Raw genomic sequence first — 20,736 nt, forward strand, 5'->3', positions numbered from 1 at the left:
GGTAATGATAACCTTAAGTAAAATCAAATCTTACCTTGAGAAATGCTGTCCCAGAGAACCCCCTTCTTGATTACGATGTTCACGTAGTACTAACTGCTAATCACTTTGATCCTATGCAGTATAATCAACATTTTAATGCTTTCTATCCATACATTGATTTAGTTTGAACCCTTACAACAACCCAGTGAGGTAGGTAGTATTCCCAGCTTACTTATAATACTGAGGTAAGTTACACAAGATCACACACTGTTAAGTTGAAGAGCCAGATTTTGACCTTGAAATCCCAACTACAATACAAACTTTTATTTAAATAAGGAAAAAAGCTATTGTACAAATATTACTCTTCAGGTACAGCCTGCAGAGCCATGGCTGTAGATGCTCAGCTCTGTAAGAAGTGCGTCTATAGATTTTTAGGTTTAGAGATGATACCATCTGGATACCTTTGCTTGAACCTGGCAACCACATCTGGATCTAGTAGGTGGATCCCATCCAGTTGGTTTCCAAGGGTGATCCTGAAGCAAGGATAAAGGGGCAAACCAAAACATCCTGGAATTAAAAGGCTTAATATTGTTAAAAGATGCATACCTTTTATTAAGGCTGCCTATAATTTCATCAAACATTCATGTCAATTCTTTTAAGACTTTAATACTAGAATAGTATATGGTAGTACGACTGGTTAGGAATTGGGCACAGATTCTGGTGTCAAAACAGGCTGGATCTGTAATACTTAAGAGTTAATAGTAAGAACAGCTAATTCACAGAGTTGCTGCCAGTGAGTATTCTTCGGATAAGTAAAACACTAGCAGCATATCTTTCAAGGCTCTACTAACAAGATGAAAGATATTAAAACTGTTGACAGATTAAATGGATTCTTAACCACCAGGGGGCAGGTTCAATATATCTCGTAGAATAATTGAGGAAGATCTTTAGTGGGCACCCTGGAGAGCAGTGGTTTGAGTCCTAAAACCTGATGGGTTTCCAGTGAATGTTGCAGAAGCCCCATAAAACAGTTTAAATACAGGAGCACCTGGGTGGCTCACTTGGTTAAGCGCCCAACTGCGCTCAGGTCATGATCTCCTGTTTCATGAGTTTGAGCCCCACGTTGGGTTCTGTGCTGACAGCTCAGAACCTGGAGCCTACTGTATCTCTTTCTCTGCCCCTCACCCACTCATGCTCTGTCTCTCTCTCTCTCTCTCTCAAAAATAAACATTAAAAAAAATTTTTTTTAATAAAAAAACCAAACAGTTTAAATACAAGCTCAGGTGGCTTATGAATCCTCTGAAGTCTATATTTAGACAAGTGGCATATGAGGTGAAGTTCTACTAATATGTGTCCTTGACCATAAACACTTTGGCCCTTGAGGGCTAGCAGGTCTCTGGTCGCCTTACCAATTGGGCTGCACGTTGTGTGGTCGTCCAAACAACTCAATCTTGCGAGTGCCAGGGGATAGTCTCTCAATCATGCCATAGATTTCATCTGGTTTATGACTGGTAGAACGAACCTAGGAACAAGGTCCAAGTTACTTTTAGGTTACCAGAGATTCCAATTCTAGCCCTTTTCGTTTATGATCAAATAAGAAAACCTGAAACACCCCTGACTTGAATAACATGGAAGGTCTGGATGCCTGGAGAAGCACATACCTCAGCTACGATCACATCACAATCCAGACCCTGGTTGAAGCCTTGGGGATTTCCTTTGACACCAACCTGCTCACCACAAAAAACATATTACCTTATGATACCACAGCATTTGAACTTTTCCTCAATAAGAAGTCCAACCAATTTCCCTTTTTGTTCCACCTCTTGTACTTGGGCCCCCTTGTCGCTCACCAAGCAGTGTTCTTTCCCATGGTTCAACCAGTGACCCGTACGGCCTGTCCGGATGATGCGTTGCAGTTGATTTGTCTTCACCCAGATAATTTCATCTACCCGTTCATAACTGTGGAATATACGAAAGAGAACCAGGGCTTTAATCAGGCTTTCACAGTTTAGGGGTAGTACCATCTGCTCTACAAAGGCAAAGACTCACAGGGAATACTTGGAGAAGGGAACACATCTCAACTACAGCAATTACATTTTTATTTCCTTCAAAAGAAAGCAACACAACAATGATCACTACTTACCCCCACAGGTTCAGACATTCTCTGCCCAACTCCATGGCCCTAAAAAGAAAGGTTAAACAGCTACTTCCATGCCCATATATATTTATCCCTTCAAGGTATCTTAAGTGTTTTCAGTAGATATTCAGTAAACATTTACATGCAAGACACCATTAGGGCAACAGGATGGATCGAAGAGTGAAAAGATGAAACAGTATCTACTCTCAAAGGCCTTACCTTTCACAAGGAACAAATGTAAAATTAAACAGAATTCGAGGTATCATTTGTGTTAAACAGGAATTAGGGTCTCAGGAAAAAAAGGCCAACTTAGTCATACATTTAATAGCCAGGCTAGGAAAACCCAGGATTTTATCCCCACCCAGAACTCACTCTGTACTACATCTGCCCATACCTACATATCTTTGAACTGCATTACCTGCCTGTGACCCAGAGGAAGAGAAAGCCATCATCCTGAAGTACTGGTATGTTGAGCCTGCGCATCTCATCATCTGTCAGGGTCCCATAGGGCAGCTCCATGTGAATATCCCAGGGTGGGTCAGCCATCACAACTGCAAACTTGCCCAAGATACTGACGTCCAGGTAGCGGATATCACAACAGATCCACTGCATGAGGTGGTATTTGGTCATCTTTCCTTCCTTCACTCTGAGATTCATGGCCCCAGTCCCTCTTTTCCATTTGATTTTCCTATTCCCTTATAAATATGTATATCCCACACCATTCCCAATCAGCAAGATAGACTGCTGATTATACCTGCTTTTCCTACATGGATGGCTGCCCTACTCATACAAGTTCCTAAGTTGAAAATAGTTTTCTGAGCAGACAGGTACCTGAGGAGGGAAGAGTCGATCTGCATTCGAGTCACCTCCGACACTCTGTGTAAGAGCAAGCTCCTGGCTAGGTGTATGGTCTTTGCTCCCAGGAGCCTCAGAATCCATGCAAGCATCAATTTCATAGTGAACGTATTTGCAGGTATCCATGTGGAAACACGTGTTAAGGAAAGAGCAGTCACCTAATGATTCATCAGTGTGTTTATTGATGATTCGTCTGGGAAAACAGAAAGGGAGAATGAGAATCAAGACCGTGTTCCAGGGGCACTTGGACGGTTGTTGATTAAATGTCCGACTTCAGCTCAGGTCACGATGTCACAGTTCATGAGCTCAAGCCCCCGCATCACGCTCTGTGCTGTCAGCGTAGAGCCCGCTTCAGATCCTCTGTCTCCCTCTCTCTGCCCCTCTCCTGCTCATACTCTCTCTCTCAAAAATAAACATTAAAAAAAGATGGTGTTCCAGAATTAGATCCCATAGGTCAAGTTCCAAATTGTTTCAAACTCTTGTCTTTTATTACCCTCTCCTAATTTTATTTTTAGAGCTTCCTCTAAGTTTTCAGAGAAAAAAGGCAGGTGATATGGAAATCCATAATTCACACTAAAGAGTTTTAATTCCTCTCTGGGCAAAGACAACTTTCTTATTTTACAATAGGAAGGAAGGGCTTGCTGATTAGAGCTGCATAAAATGCCGACCTAAGAGCCCAGGTTCCTATTTCTCCTAAGATCATCCTCCTCCCAGAGAACTTTCAATGGGGCTCAAGAGTTGCCTTCCTATTGCAAGAAAGGGGCATTTTTTAAAATTTTTTTTTTTCAACGTTTATTTATTTTTGGGACAGAGAGAGACAGAGCATGAATGGGGGAGGGGCAGAGAGAGAGGGAGACACAGAATCTGAAGCAGCCTCCAGGCTCTGAGCCATCAGCCCAGAGCCCGACGCGGGGCTCGAACTCACGGACCGCGAGATCGTGACCTGGCTGAAGTCGGACGCTTAACCGACTGCGCCACCCAGGCGCCCCAGGAAAGGGGCATTTTTTAAAAATCTCACATCTATTTGGGAGTGCAGTCTGTGTTCCCTCCCACAGAACACTACTTCTGAAAGCATACCTTCAGAATCTGGGGGGTCTAAGACAAATCATTAAAACCATTTAATAACAGGAGCACCTGGATGGCTCAGTTGGTGAAGTGTTGGACTCTTGATTTCAGCTCAGGTGGTGATACTGCGGCTCTGTGCTGACAGTGTGGAGCCTGCTTGGGATTCTCTCCCCACCCCCCTCTCTCTCTGTCCCCCTCCCCCACTGTCTCTCAATATAAACAAACATTAAAAAAAAAAAAAATTGAATAATAGGATTAAAGACAGAATCCCAGTAACAGAAAGGAACGTCCTGAAAATGGATGACTGCTTCCAGGAGACCAACCCCACCTCTCCCCCTCCCAAGAGACCTGAAGTGCAGCTTGCGACAGGGTCGATCAGCATCACTGGCTTTCATGCACTCCTCCTTTGTTCCATAGTCACAAAACTCTTGTACTTGGGCCCGACCTCGTGAGCGAAACTTTTCAACAATGGATTGTTCCTTCGCTGTTGTTGTATTTAGTAACTCGAGGATCTCCTGACTGACCTGTGACAGAAGAAGCCTTGGACTTAAAAGGGTTTGCAGATAAAATGATCCCTAAACCACCTCTCCAAATTCTACCTGACAAATGTCCTGTTGTAAGGGGTGAATGAGCTAACCTAAAATGGGAAAACTAGAATCCTAGGAGAAGAGATTTGTCATGGGTTCAGTTCTTTCTCACAAATCCACATTTGGGATGAAATTAAAATATAAGAAGCCTGGTTCCTACTGCTAAGCATTAAGCTAACTTCCCTTCTCCAGGAAAGCAATCCTTCCCACCAAAACCACTTATATTTTATAATCAACACACAGTGCTAAGCACTTTACTGTTTAGCTCAGTCTTTGCAACAATTCTAGAAGGGAGGTACTCTGGTTATCCTTACGTTACAGATGAAGACTAAGGCTCAAGAGAAGTTAACTTGTTCAGATTCACACAGCTAGAAGTAGTAAATGGATAAGAACTCATTTGGGTCTGATATTTATATCAGAACCACAGTAACTGTGGTCACACTCTTTAATCATCTGTTTCCATATTTATTAATAGTCCATGTAACTACCTTCCAGTATTCATCTCCATTCATCTCCCTCTATTTCTAAATTTGGATTCCTCTTCTCTTGATCTGATGATTCTTCCAAATAGATCCAATGACAAACATCCTCTAAATCAGTTTCTCAACAATGGCATTGCTGACATTTGGGGCTAAGTAATTCTTTGTTGTGTGGGGATTATCCTACTATGATTGTAGGATGCTTAGCAACATTGTTTGTCTCTACCCACTAGAATGCCTGTAGCACTCCTCTGTGTTGTGACAACCAAAATGTCTCCAGACATTGTCAAATGTTCTCTGGGGGGAGTAAAGTGGGGGGCAAAATTATCCCCAGTTGAGAACCACTATTCTAAACCCTCAACTCTAAGAACTGCACCTTGCTTGCCCTAGGGGTAAAACCCTCCCAATGAAAACTATAATTCAAAGTGTATGTGTGAGGGGTGTCTCGCTGGCTTAGTCGGTAGAGCATACAACTCTTGATCTTGCAGTTTTAAGTTCAAGCCCCATAATGGGTGTAAAGATTACTTAAAAATAAAATCTTAAAAAACAAAAACATGTATGTGTGAAAGCTTTTCCATCTACCCCTACCTTCTTGCTCTGCTGTTCCTTAGTAGACTGTTGGTTCAGAAGGCTCTCTATCTCCAGATCAACATCTGAGGCAGCATGTTTCCTTGATTTCTTGGCTGGCTCCTTGGTTGCTTCTGATGCTGAAGAGGCCAGACCAGAGGCCAAAGAGCTGGCAAAAGCAGCTACCGTGGTTGAGTCCTGCTCTGCACGCCGCTTCTGCCCTGTGATAGTTCCTGCTATTTCCCCAGGGCCCTTCTTTTCTGCCACAGCGCCCATCATGGCAGAGAGCTTGGAATGATCAGCATAGGTCACAAGAGTGGGATGTGCATCATCTTGTAAGAGACCTCGTTTTACCTCAATCAACTCCTGAGCTGCAAACTTCTGTAGCAGGCTTTCCACCCCATCTTGAGTGGCAGGGGCATCTGGCTAGGGAAGGAGAGGAAAGGAAGGCAATAGAACACTGACCATGAACTGAAGAAAAGAAGTGGTACATCCCAACCCTGTCTTATCAGGTCATTACCGTGGAGATGGCAAGACGGATGGACACAGCATCAGTGGGCAATGTTAAGGCCAGATCAGAGAGGTGGTGCAGCAATTTCTTCTCTAATTCAGGGTCTGTAGCTAGTTCAGGAACTGCTGAAGCTGTACTGGGCTTAGGGCCACCAGAAGTGGGTGCAGCAGGCACTGGACTGTCACTGCGGAAGGTGGGAGACAGTGCTGCCTCTGGATTTCGTAGATCTGGGAATGAAGAAAAGTGAAGAACATGAAAAAGGGCAACCACGGTAGGCCTATACATTCCTCAGGAGTCCAATGCTCCAATAGTCACAGCACACAGTTCTTTCATTTCATGTAGAAAATCCTCTGACCAAATTTAGCACTAGATAACCTTTCTTCAATCATACTCAAGTGTTCACTGCTTTGTCAAGATAATCCTGAATTTTCTGGGAACCTCTTACCTTTCCTCTACTGAGTGAGAGGTGTTTTCCTAATTCCTGTCCCTGCTGTGTTTCAAAAAAAATTAGCAGCATGGTAGATTTCTATGTCCATACCACCTCCCTTTAATCACTCTAAATGATAACTGATATAATGAACCCAAATTTAAAAGCCAGGAATATTTTCAACAACCTAAAAACTGTGATCCAATCTTTTGAGGAATGGAGTTTGAATTTTAATGAATCAAGGCCACTGGACATCAGAGGGTATATAAAATGACAGTGTTGAGGATAAGAAAGTGACTTTTTTTTTTTTTCAACGTTTATTTATTTTTGGGACAGAGAGAGACAGAGCATGAATGGGGGAGGGGCAGAGAGAGAGGGAGACACAGAATCGGAAACAGGCTCCAGGCTCTGAGCCATCAGCCCAGAGCCTGACACGGGGCTCAAACTCACAGACCGCGAGATCGTGACCTGGCTGAAGTCGGACGCTTAACCGACTGTGCCACCCAGGCGCCCCTAAAGATTTTATTAATTAACTTCTACACGCAATATGGGGCTCAAACCTACAGCCTTGAGATCAAGAATTGCATGCTCTACTGACTAAGCCAGCCGGGCGCCCCTAGCATGTGACCTATAACACTCAAATACAAAAATCTTATAAAATTTTGTGACACCCTGGTCACCAAATGATACTTCCTGACTGTATTTCTATCACTTACCTTACTATTTCACAAGCTGGGTAGCCATCATAACCTTAGTAGGACTTAAGAACTCAAATCAGGACAAAATATTACCTTTAGGAAAGCTTAAAATCTATGATTATTTAGTTAAAATACAGATGGGAGCATCTGGTTGGCTCAGCCAGTAGAGCATGCAATTCTTGATCTGGGAGTTGTGAGTTCAAGCCCCACGCTGGGTGCAGAAATTACTTTCTTTTTAAGTTTATTAATTTATTTTTGAGAGAGAGTGTGTGCACGTGCACATGCAAGTGAGAGAGGGGCACAGCCAGAGGAAGAGGGAGGATCCCAAGCAGGCTCCACACTGTCAGCACAAAGCCCAACGCAGGGTTTCAACCCATGAACCATGAGATCATGATCTGGGCTGAAATCAAGCGTCAGAACCTCAACCCACTGGATCACCCAGGCGCCCTGAAGAGATTATTTAAAAATAAAATCTTTAGGGGAAAAAAAAAAAATACAGATGAAATACCAAACTCAGGACCTGTATCAGAACTCTGTTAAATTAAATATAAGATATAAGCGGGTCATTATTTTACATTTAGAAATATTTAAGTTACTTAAACATTTTTACTCTAATGGAATTTTTAGTAAAATTTGACTCAGAAATTCCAAGGGTGGGGGGTGCCTGGGTGGCACAGTCGGTTAAGCGACTTGGCTCAGGCCATGATCTCACAGTTTGTGGGTTCAAACCCCACTTTAGGCTCTGTGTTGATAGCACGGAGCCTGGAGCCTGCTTCGGATTTTGTTTCCGTCTCTCTCTGCCCCTCCCCCACATGTGCTCTGTCTCTCTCAAAAATAAACAAACATTAAAAACAAAATTTTTTTTTTAAATTCCAAGGTAAATGGAGCTGAACTATACCAAACACCTTGCTAGGATACATTTTATGTAAAAATAAGTTATAATCTATTTAGAAAACAGACTTCACAATTCCATACTACCCGGAAATGTTAAATAACTCACAGAACTTTCCTTACTTTGCTTATGATTCCTTTATGTTCTGCTGAATCTTGGAGAGTAGAACTTTTGCCAGATAAACTGATACAAGTCCTTTGTTTTGTTTGGCAAAGAGATATGTATACATGGAAGGACCATTGAAGCACTTTGAAGGTCTAGATGAGAAATAATTGAAGAGCAAGGAACTTAAGCTAAAAATACTTCAGAAAGAAAGGGGCGCCTCGGCGGCTGTCAATTGAGTGTCTGACTTCAGCTCAGGTCATGATCTCATAGTTTGAGAATTCGAGCCCCTCTCAAAAACAAAAACAAACATTCAAAAAAAATAAATGAAAGAAAGAAGAAATAAAAGCGACAATTATTATTAGCTTACTTGGAAGCCTAAGGGCAAAATTTCTGCACTGAACAGGATTAAACTAGTGAAGTCCTTGGGATTCAGCGATTCAAGGAATCCAGTAAATTTGAAATAAAATACCCCAATTACAATTTACACTAGGATAATATGCTGAGCTTTTTCTTTTTTAATGTTTATTTTTGACAAAGAAAGAGAGAGCATGAGCAGGGAAGGGGCAGAGAGGGGGGGACAGAGAACCTGAAGCAGGCTCCTCAACGGACAGCAGAGATCCCGACATGGGGCTCTAATTCATGAACAAAACACAGGACCCAAACTGTGAGATCATGGCCTGAACTGAAGTCAGATGCTTAACAGACTGAGACTTTTTTCAAAAAAATCAGTTAAGCTTTAAAAGTTTTTGAAGTAACCAAAAATTTCTTTCATTAAGCAACCTAACTAAGCACAATCAATGATAAATATTAAGGCAGAGGACACACAAGGTATTTTAAAATTAGGATTTCAGGCATTACATCCACAAATTGTTTTATATATTATATACTGATATAACTCATATTTTTGTTTTATACACTGTATACAAATATAACCCATTATACATTTTTAACTCACAGAGTATGCCAAAGGGAGCAAATCATATAAGTTACTAAACCAAAAACTCTGATTATAGAACATGGGGCTAAAGGAAGATATAGGTGAGTTTTTTGGGTTTTTTTTTTTTGGTTTTTCTGAAAGTGAGAACAGAGTTTATTGAAGACACAGAGAGAGAGCAGATAGAGTGTCCAGGAGATTCAGAAAGGAAAGGAGAGGACAGTGAGTCTCCAGATGTAGTTAAGTTTTCAAACAATACTCAGTATATAGGTCCTTTGTTATGTAACTCTGCAATGGTGAATATTTTAGGTAAGCCATAAATTATCCCTTACCTCTCCCCCTTAATTCATATTCAAACTTTGTGCCAGGTACCTTACATATGCTGCTTCATTAGTAAGAGATTTGTTTTTTAAAAAAAGCCCTAACAGGGCATCTGGGTGGCTCAGTTGGTTAAGTGTCCAACTTCAGCTCAGGTCATAATCTCGTGGTCCATGGGTTCAAGCCCTGCATCGGGCTTTGTGCTGACAGCTCAGAGCCTGAAGCCTGCTTCAGATTCTGTGTCTCCCTCTCTCTCTGCCCCTCCCCTGCTCACACTTTGTCTCTCTCTCTCTCAAAAATAAATATTAAATTTTTTTAAATGTTTATTTATTTATAACAGAGAGAGACAGACAGATTCAGAGACAGAGCATGAGTGGGGGAAGGGGGAGAGAGGGAGACACAGAATCTGAAGCAGGCTCCAGGCTCCGAGCTGTCAGCACAGAGCCAGACTTGGGGCTCGAACTCAGATTGCGAGATCATGACCTGAGCCAAAGTCGGATGCTCAACCAACTGAGCCACCAGGTGCCCCTCAAAAATAAATATTAAAACAAATAAATAAACATAAAAAATAAAAAAGATGTAACAAAATAATAATAAATAAATGAAATATTTAAAAAGCCTAAGCTCCTTATAGATAATCCCTATTACACCTTTTTTTTAAACCACCTTAAGAAAGATATTAAAAATAGGGGCTCCTGGGTGGCTCTGTTGGTTAAGGGTCCAACTCTTGTTGATTTCAACTCAGGTCTTGATCTCACATCAAGCCCCTAGTCAGGCTCTGTGCTGGGCGTGGAGCCTGCTTGAGATTCTCTCTTTCCCTCACTCTGCCCCTCCCCTGCTCATGGTCTCTCTCTCTCTCTCTCTCAAAATAAATAAACATTTTAAAAAAATGTTTAAAGAGGAGCCTGGGTGGCTCAGTTGGTTAAGCATCCAACTCTTGATTTCAGCTCAGGTGATGATCTCACAGCTTGTGAGATGGAGCCCTGAATCACGCTCTGCGCACTCACAGCATGTGAGTAGGGCTCAAACCCACCAACTGTAAGATCATGACCTGAGCCGAAGTCAGACCCTTAACCCACTGAGCCACCCAGGCGCCCCTAATACTTGCTCCTCTAAAAAGTAAGCTGGTGACATGATTCTGATTATGAATCCTTGTGTTAGTAACACTTCCTGGCAGTATTCTTTTCATGGCATTCAAGACATTAGAGCTGAAAATACCTTTTAAGGTTATTGGGAGGAGAGGCTCATGTTTAATATTGAATTTCCTGAAGTCACATGCAAATTCTTGCATGTATATACTCATTTGAGGAAAAGGCTCCAATGTTTTGTCATTCTTAAAATGGTTTACTGGCAGAAAATGACTAAGAACCCCTGGATTACAACTCCTTCAGAAAGTATTTGTTCAGTTACTATTTCAGTACATTTACTGAGTGCTTCCACTATGCTGGCAAGTATGTTAATACTCTGCCTCCAACCCAATGAAAATTTCTATGTGCTGTGTTCAACAAAGTAATACATAATACTTGAGCTTACTCTTGGGTTAAAAGCTCCACTGATGATAAACAAAATACTATTAGCTCAAAGACCTAAAAATATGGCCAGTCTAGTAATATAACATTGTATGTAAATTATACTGTCATTAATTATACATAGCCAGTCTACTAATTTGCTAAACTATGTTAACATCTATATGCACATCTTCAATCCCACTGATGAAATATATTGAGCAGTTCATATATTTACCATGTTCTAAGCCTGGCCAAGTCCATTTTGTTTCAATTAAAATATAATAAAAACGTATTCACGGTAATAATCTTCATTTCCAAAAGCTGTACATTATTTCTACGGAAAACAATGTGGTGGTTCCTCAAAAAACTGAAAATAGAATTACCATATGATCCAGCAACTCCACTTCTGGATACATACCCAAAAAATCTGAAGCTGGATCTTGAAGGGATATTTGTACACCAATACTCACAACAGCATTATTCACAATAGCCAAAAGTTAGAAGCAACCCAAGTATCCACCACCAGATAAATGAATAAACACTGTACAGACATACAATGGACTTTTCTTTGGCTTTCAAAAGAAATTATGACACATGCTACAATAGGATGAACCTTATGGATATTATGCTAAGTGAAATAAGCCAGTCACAGAAAGACACATATTTCATGATTCTGTTTACATGAGGTGTCTAGAGCAGTCAAACTCACAGAAACAAAAAGTAGAATGATGGTTGCCAGGGACTGGGCAGAAGGAGAAATAGAAAGTTATTGTTTAATGGGTACAGAATTTCAGTTTTGCAAGATGAAAAAGTTCTGGAGATTGGTTGCACCATAATGTGAATATATGTCAAGCCACTGAGCTGTACACGGTTAAGACGGTAAATTTTAAGTTTTATGCCACAATTGGAAAAAAAAAAAGTACTTAAAAAATGCCAAACTAGAGGCATCTGGGTGGCTCAGTTAGTTAAGCATCGACTTCCAATGATGTCATGATCTCATGGTTCCTGAGTTGGAGCCCCACATTGGGCTCTGTGCTGACAGCTCAGAGCCTGGAGCCTGCTTCAGATTCTGTGTCTCCCTTTCATTCTACCCCCGCTCCGCTTGCACCCTGTCTCTCTCTCTCTCTCTCTCAAAAATAAATAAGCATTTTTAAAAATTTAAAATAAAAATAAAAATGCCAAACTAGGACACCTGAGTAGCTCAGTCGGTTAAGCATCTGACTCGATTTCAGCTCAAGTCATGATCTCATAGTCATGGGACTGAGCCCAGAATCAGGCTCGGTGGGGACAGCACAGAGTCTGCTGGGGATTCTCTCTCCCTCTTTCTCTGCCCATCTCTATCCCCTGCTCTCTCTCAAAAAAATAAATAAACATAAAAAACTGCCAAACTCAGGAAAGTCTCCCAGTAATTCTTTGTCCATGGTATTTTGTATTTGTTAATGATATGGATACATTTCAGGTCGTGGTTATCCTTGCCTTTTCTCATTGAGCTTAGTAGTAAACAATTAGGTACCAGATTTCAGTAATGCTATAAAAATCAAGAGGTAGTTAAGAAAATTTTTATTTCCTGTGAGAAAAGAACAGAATGATCTGAATTTTTAGCAAGACTTTGGTTATATCTTACATGAAAAATTGATTAGTAAACAAATAGAGTGTGTCTCATGATGTTTTCCTAAGAATCTTATTGCTCAAATCAATTCTTTGTAATAACCAAAATAATTCAAAGAAGGAACAGTGAAAGCACAAACTTTAAAATATTTTATCTTAACCATATTATCAGGCAGATGTACTAGGAATCTTAATCATATATTATTAAGTGGGTGTATGAGATATTTACATCCAAAAAAAGAATACTTACATTCAAGAGAGAATACACTCTTGTCAAAATTATTAAACATGTTTAGCAAGAACCTGTATGAAATATCGACATTCTAGTAGTTAGGTTTGCATATGGCACAAAGTTTGGTTAATACCAAAGTATGGTTATTACCATGGAAAGTGAAGTTGAATTTAAAATTGACGATTAGGGGCGCCTGGGTGGCTCAGTCAGTTAAGCTACTGACTCTTGGTTTCAGTTCAGGTCATGATCTCAGTTAGTGAGTTTGAGCCTTGCATGGGGCTCCATGATGTCAGTGCAGAATCTCTCTCTCCCTTTCTGCCTCTGCCCCTCCCCTGCTCATTCCCACTGTCTCTCTCGTAAATAAAGAAATAAACATTTATAAATACATAAATAATAAAATTGACTACTAATTAATCCCTGATCATATGACTTGTAATTCTTCCTCTACTTGCCCGGCCCTCTTAATTTCTCTTTAATTATCTAAGTCTTATACAACCATCAAGATCAAATCTCAAGTGCTAATTCCTTTCATGTCTTTACTGACTAAACCCGACTCCTTACTCTTCCCTTCCCTGTACTTATTGTGGACTCATTCATTCAGCATTTTACATATATCACATTTAAGTTCTGACTTTTTAGACGTATCGATCCTTTAACCCCAACTACATTTTAAACCCCTTGAGGGCAGGAACAATGTGTTACTTATATTTGTCTAACTAGACTTATGCACACTGTAAATACTCCATAGATGTTTGTTTATTATGGTGTGAGTGTCCTGACAGGACATCTTCTAGTTCCAAGGGCCAGAACATGAGTACAGGGACCTAATATGTACCAAGACAAGATTTAGAGATCGACTCCAGTATACAAATAAACATTGGAACAAAGTACCACAAGGGTGACATGGACTATCCTTGTAGATCTCGTTAACTGATTTGCCTTAAATAAGCCAGGGCTTGTGCTGGGGTGGGGGTAGATAAAACTGGACAATCATCGGAGGTTCCTTCAAGTTTTAGGACTGTGACATAGCGGGCAACAGGAAGAGAGAAAACGTGTAAAACCCGAAAATAAATGTTTCCAGATATCTGCTTGGGATGTAAATGGCTAAGACCATACCAGTTCCTCTACTCATTTAGCAACTCTGTGAGGGTCACTGAGGTAAGCACTGTGGGTACAAAGGTTCGGACCTTGCTCTCACGGAGCCCACAGTGGCAAAGAAATGACCACGACAAAGCAGTCGCTGTAACGCAGGGAAGAACAAAGCGCCATAGGAGCAACAAAAAAGGGGGACTTACTGCTTCATGGGATAGGGGGCTGAGAGGCCTAGCAAAGCCAATGTTCTCGCGGACTTCAGAGGAGTCGGCCAAGCGGACGGGGGTGGGGACCAGGCTTCCGTCCCAAGAAAGTGAACTGGAAGAAACAAGGCCCGCGAACGGAACCGCGACCATGTCCAGGAGGACGAAGCATCTGTGCTGCTCAGGGCGAGGAGAGTACTGATGTACCAGGCATTAAATAAATGGACTCCGGGGGAAGGGCACCGACTCGGGAGCTCTTTTTCGCCAGGGTTCCCTCCCACCCTCCCTGGCTAAGTATCCGCCCGGACAGCCCCGCGCCTCACCCAAATGCCCCGAGTCCTGCTTCCGCCTCCGCTGCAGCCTCTCTCGCAGCGAGTCCAGCTGCTTTTTGTGGGCTTGGATAGAGCTCCACGTGTCCGACATTCTAGTTTCTCAGCCCAGACACGTCTCGAATCAGGCGCGGCGGACTAGCACCTCCCAGCCCCGGCAGCAGGAAATCTCCTGTTCTCACGCGGACACCCCCAGGCTAACCGGAAAGAGATCTGGGGAATACGCTGGACGGGAAGTTATTGCCCGTTTCCCGCTCGTTTTGAAGCTGAAATGAGAGCCACCTTAGGTGTTGGCAGGATGGCGGAAATATTTTCTATCGGAGCTCTCTCGTTCTTCCGGGTGCCGTGAGGCTGTGGCTGCCATATTAGTGTCTGGCAGAACGGCCATGTTGCTTATAGATGCGCATGCGGCCATGTTGAATATAAAGGGATGAATCCTGTGCGTTGACCCTTCCAGTTAAGACGGCGATAATGTAAAAAAGCGCAAATAGAACAGCAAGCGTAGTACAGATTTTTATTTTTATCCTTTTGAAGATTTTACTTTTAAGTAATTTCTGCACCCAGTGTGGGGCTTGAACTCCTGACTGGAGATCAAGGGTCACATGCTCTACTGACTGTGCCAGCCTGGTGCCCCCAGGTTAATGAGAAATAATTAGGGGCACCTGGGTGGCTCAGACGGTTAAGCTAAGACTTAAGCTCAGATCATGATCTCCCAGTTAGTGAATTTCTGCTGACACCCCAGAGCCTGGAGCCTGCTCTGGATTCTGTGTCTCCCTCTCTCTGCCTCTCTCTCTCTCTCTCTCAATCTCTCTCATAAATAAACATTAAAAAAAATTTTTAATGAAAAATAACTAAAGCCTCTTGATGGTTAGATACTAACATACTGGAGGTGTTGCAGATTTCTGTTTTCATGCATTCATTTACAAAGATACAACTATTAATTACATTGACTTCCAGTCCATGAGTGTGTGTCTGGAGGTGTCTTTCTTTGAAAGAAATGGAGGACTGATGGTGCAGAGATATTATAAGGAGTCGACAAATACATGTTCTCACTATTGTTATACCTAGTCTACAATATTGTGTGCAATACGTTAAAATACAGTTCTCAAAAAGAGGGCACTAGAGAGGCTTTTGGGGGCTAGTTGCATGAGTATGTCTATGAAAATTGAATGAGCCAAACATTTTGGTATGTGCACTTTACTGTAAGTGTAATAAACTTAAATACAATTTTTTTTTTTAAGATTTTACTTTTAAGCAATCTCTACGCCAAAAATGGAGCTTGCACTTACAACCCCGAGATCAAGAGTCTCACCCTCCACCTCCTGAGCCATCCCGGTGCCCTTGTTGTTTGTTTGTTTATTTTTGAGAGAGAGAAAGAGCAGGAGCAGGGGAGGGGCAGAGAGAGAGAGAGGGACAGAGGATCCGAAGCAGGCTCCACACTGTCAGTACAAAGCTCAAAGTGGGGATCTAACTCAGGATCAAGTGAGATCATGACCTAAGCCTAAGTCTGACCCTTAATCTACTGAGCCACCCAGGCACCCTATTGTTTGTTTTTAATGGGGGTCTTGTGAATGGAAGCATTTGGGAACCACTGATTTGTCAAGTGTCTACAGTTGACCCGTGAACTGCATGGGCCCACTTATATGTGGAATTTTTTATATATATATAAATATACTACAGTACTGTAATTGGGTTTTCTCTTCCTCATGATTTTAATAACATTTTCTTTTCTCTAGCTTACTTTATTGTAAGAATATGGTATATAATACATGTAACATACAAAACACGTGTTAACCAACTATTTGTCATCAGTAAGGCTTCTGGTCAACAGCATGCTATTAGTAGTTCGGTTTTGGAAGAGTCAAAAGCTATACACAAATTTTCGACCAATTGCACAGGGCAGGGAAGAGGTTGTCTCCCCTAACACCTGCATTGTTCAAGGATCAACTATACATGATGCCAAACACTGTGTCAGAAAGAATAGCTTGAAAAGGCATGGCTCCTGTTTTCAAAGAGTTCCTAGTCTGGTGAAGGAGCTAAGATCCAGCTTATTAATATTGAACCATCTTTACAGCATAAGGCAGTATGAGCATAAACTCTAAAAATAAATGTGATTGCAGAGAAGAGGAGGACACCAAGCCCAGGTGACCCAGGAAAGGCATTGGAAAGAAGGTGGTGTCAGGGCTTAGGCTTGAGGGGCACCTGGCTGGCTCAGTCAGTAAAGCATGTGACTCTTGATCTTGGAGTCATGAGTTGAAGTCCCATGTTGGGTGTGGAGCCAACTTAAAATTTAAAAAAAATTTAAAAATAAAAAAGGCTCAGGCTTGAATAACTGCTAGCTAGTGCTTCAACAGGTGAAGCTATAGGAGAGAATTCCAGCCTGAGAGCATGATAAAAAGCAAAGGTCTAGAGTTAGGAAAGCATGATGTATGTCTTGATATTCCAGATTAATTTGTTAGAACATAATTATGTTAGAGAACTTGGGAGGATATTTATGTTTCCAAATTTGAGGCCAGATGGTTAAATGTACACGTTACCTTAGTAAGGAAGATGCAACTTATTCAGAATACAGCAGGGAACATTTTACGGTTTGTGAATAGGCAGCTCTTTAAAGATTCATCTAGTGTTCTAGTTGGATTGAGATGGGAAGGAGGAAAAGTTTAGAGACAGGGAAAATAGTAGTCTTTTTTTTTTTTTTTAAAGTAGGCTCTATGCCCAACATGGGGCTTGAACTCACAAACCCTAGATAAAAATTCACATGCTCAATCAATGGAGCCAGCCAGGCACCACAGTTAGTAGCCTGTTTTAACTAGTGTTTGATGGTAGGGACTTTAATTAACTCAGAAGGTGGTTATGGATAGTAATGGAAAGGAAGGGGTGGATATGAAGGGGGGTTATTGAGAAGAAAGATGTATGTGTATTGGTATGTGGCATTTTCATCCACTTACTCAACAAATATTTATTGACTGAGTACTATGTGCTAGGTACTGTGGTGATTTAGTAGTGATCAGAATATTCATTTCTATCTCATTTTCTCAATTTAACTTACTTGGTAGGCAATGTACACCATCTTTTGAGCTGAGTAACTTTGTATGTGAACCTTGAAGTAGAGGACACAGAAATGAATATGGGCTCACATGAGCATGCCTGGACATTTAATTCACATGATTACAGTTAATTAAAAGCAAAAATGCAATCTTCCTTAGGTGAAATACTCTTAGAAAGTTGTCTAATGTGAGATCATGAAAGACTATTCAAGGGGACTGACTGCTCTACCTAAGGGTTTTTGCTTCCTTTAGTGACCTGGGTCTAGCAACTGCCCTCCAGAATGTTGACGGGGGCGGGGGGGGGGGGGCCCCTAAGTAGCTCAGAGGGTTGAGTGTCTGACGTTGGTTCAGGTCATGATCTCACAGTTCATGAGTTCCAGCCCCACATCAGGCTGTCTGCTGTCAGCACAGAGCCCGCTTTGGATCCTTTGTGACCCTCTCTCTCTGCCCCTCCCCACGATCTCTCTCTCTCTCATAAATAAATAAATAAATAAATAAACATTAGGGGTGCCTGGGTGGCTTAGTGGGTTAAGCATCCGACTTTCAGCTCAGGTCATGATCTCATGGCTGGTGGGTTCGAGTCTCACGTCTGGCTCTGTGCTGACAGCTCAGAGCCTGGAGCTTGCTTCAGATTCTGTGTCTCCCTCTCTCTCTGTCTGCTCCTCCCTCATTCATGATCTGTCTCTCTCTCAAAAATAAATAAATAAATATTTTTTTAAATAATAATAAATAAATAAACATTAAAAATATTTTTTAAAATTTGACAAGGGATGCTTCTGTACTTTCATTTGGGATGTATCCTGTGTGGCCCTATGTTTAGACGCATGTATCATTACTAAAGTAAGATAATACCATTATTGCTACATTACAGAATTGGTTAAGAGTTCATTGCTCACTGGGATTGCAAGCTGGTGCAGCCACTCTGGAAAACAGTATGGAGATTCCTCAAAAAGCTAAAAATAGAACTACCCTACGACCCAGCAATTGCACTACTAGGCATTTATCCATGGGATACAGGTGTGCTGTTTCGAAGGGACACGTGCACCCCCATGTTTATAGCAACACTATCAACAATAGCCAAAGTATGGAAAGAGCCCAAATGTCCATTGATGGATGAATGGATAAAGATGTGGTATACATACGTAATGAAGTATTACTAGGCAATCAAAAAGAATGAAATCTTGCCATTTGCAACTACGTGAATGGAACTGGAGGGTATTATGCTAAGTGAAATTTGTCAGTCAGAGAAAGACAAATATCATATGACTTCACTCATATGAGGACTTTAAGAGACAAAACGGATGAACATAAGGGAAGGGAAGCAATAATAATGTAAAAACAGGGAGGCTCTGTGCTGACAGCTCAGAGCCTGGAGACTGCTTTGGATTTTGTGTCTCCCTCTCTCTCTGACCCTCCCCCATTCATTCTCTGTCTCTCTCTATCTCAAAAATAAATAAACATAAAAAAATAATAAAAAAAAAAACAGGGAGGGGGACAAAACATAAGAGACTCATGAATATTGAGAACAAACAGAGGGTTACTGGAGGGGGAGTGGGAGGGGGGATGGGCTAAATGGGCAAGGGGCATTAAGGAATCTACTCCTGAAATCATTGTTGCAATATGCTAACTAATTTGGATGTAAATAAAAAAAATTAAACTAAAAAAAAAAGAGTTCATGTTCACAAATCTGAATTCCTCACTTGGTATGAGATCACTTTCTTTCAAGGTCCTTACCACACAGAAATAAAATATACAGAAATTATATAGCTGTGAAGTTAAATAGTCTTGGTGGGGGGAGAGTACTGGACATGGCCTTGTAGAAGATAAAAAGAGTTGATTCATCTCAAAGATGGGATTCCACAGGTTCACCCCTAAACAGTATGAGCATTTTTGTCTAAGAAAGGGAGGATTTTCTAGTGGAAGAGATTCCATCCCTGGTAGAATTTGCAATATCTAAGGCCTGGATTGTCTCTTCTTACAGAGGAAGCCAAAGAAGTAGCACAGGTATTCCTGAAATTCAACCAAATCAGGGGAAGCTTCCAGAAGTCTTTGCTTTCACATTCATTTTGGATAAATTATTACAGTAGTAAATCAGGCAAATTTTAGGAACATATGAGGGCCTCTCAGCATGATGTGCTTATAGAGGGATTCTTTCTAGACTCCTCATGACCAATTTTCTGCCCACTCGTAGCCAGTCTGCCTACCATCCTGAGCAGTGCACAGTGGAAGGAACCTCATCCAGAACTCTTCTTGTCAAGACAGAGTGTAAGCCTCGTTGTGAGCAGGTGAGTGCCACATGCACTACCTTTCTTAACTTTTCTTCATATCCACTGTGGTAGCCTGCTTCCAGAGGTAGTCATAATGCCTTGCATCCCTTGCCCTTATGCGGAGTGACTTGGCCACTTTTCCTTTTTTTTTTTTTTTTTAATTTTTTTTTCAACGTTTTATTTATTTTTGGGACAGAGAGAGACAGAGCATGAACGGGGGAGGAGCAGAGAGAGAGGGAGACACAGAATCGGAAACAGGCTCCAGGCTCTGAGCCATCAGCCCAGAGCCTGATGCGGGGCTCGAACTCACGGACCGTGAGATCGTGACCTGGCTGAAGTCGGACGCTTAACCGACTGCGCCACCCAGGCGCCCCGGCCACTTTTCCTTTTAAGAGGTAAAGCCTATTGCCCCTCCTCTTGAATCCGAGAAAGACTTCTGACTAGTTTTGGCCACAGAATGTGGCAGAAGTGATATGCTTTGAGTTTAGGAGTCTAAGCCTAAAAAGGCCTTGAAGCTCACAGTTTCTGCTTTTACCCTCTTGGAGACCTGGGCATATCATGAAAGTCCATTTATTGAGAGAGAGAGAGATCCTAGAGATCGGAAGACTAAAGGGAAAGGGACCCTGGAGGATGAAAATACAATAAGGAAAGAGGTTCCAACACTCATGCCACTCAGCTGAAGGGCCAGAAGTGAATAAAGCCATCTTGGACCCTCCAGCCCAAATCAAAGCTGCCTGAGTGATCTCAGTGCTCACTACATGGAACATAGACAAGTCAACCTATCTGAGGTCTTCCCAGACAATCCACGGAATTACAGGCAAATATATAATTACTGTTTAAGACACTAAGTTTTGAGGGGCTCTTGGGTGGCTCAGTTGGTTGAGCATCCGACTTCG

General features: G+C 41.7%; 1 protein-coding gene across 1 annotated transcript; it reads right to left on the reverse strand.

The window, feature by feature from the left end:
• Positions 1-119: 119 nt before the first annotated feature.
• Positions 120-14,763, reverse strand: METTL3 (methyltransferase 3, N6-adenosine-methyltransferase complex catalytic subunit). The gene is made up of 11 exons (XM_040476593.1): positions 14,521-14,763; positions 6,190-6,407; positions 5,691-6,095; positions 4,385-4,560; positions 2,948-3,164; positions 2,535-2,722; positions 2,123-2,161; positions 1,830-1,938; positions 1,641-1,706; positions 1,389-1,501; positions 120-512 (listed from the first exon to the last, which is right to left on the reverse strand). The coding sequence occupies exons 1-11, from the start codon at positions 14,618-14,620 to the stop codon at positions 401-403; spliced, it is 1,743 nt and encodes a 580-aa protein (XP_040332527.1). The 5' UTR covers positions 14,621-14,763; the 3' UTR covers positions 120-400.
• Positions 14,764-20,736: the final 5,973 nt, after the last annotated feature.

This window comes from Herpailurus yagouaroundi, unplaced genomic scaffold (assembly GCF_014898765.1).
Source record: "Herpailurus yagouaroundi ecotype Mexico unplaced genomic scaffold, PumYag 141, whole genome shotgun sequence".
Lineage (NCBI taxonomy): Eukaryota > Metazoa > Chordata > Mammalia > Carnivora > Felidae > Herpailurus > Herpailurus yagouaroundi.

Excerpts from the sequence above, each read along its gene's own strand:
- METTL3 (XM_040476593.1), bottom strand. The coding sequence starts at position 14,620 with ATGTCGGACACGTGGAGCTCTATCCAAGCCCACAAAAAGCAGCTGGAC. Across the intron at positions 2,162-2,534 it reads TTCCTCTGGGTCACAGGCAG|GGCCATGGAGTTGGGCAGAG; the intron begins GTAATGCAGTTC and ends CTTTCTTTTTAG. Across the intron at positions 1,939-2,122 it reads GAATGTCTGAACCTGTGGGG|TTATGAACGGGTAGATGAAA; the intron begins GTAAGTAGTGAT and ends TATATTCCACAG.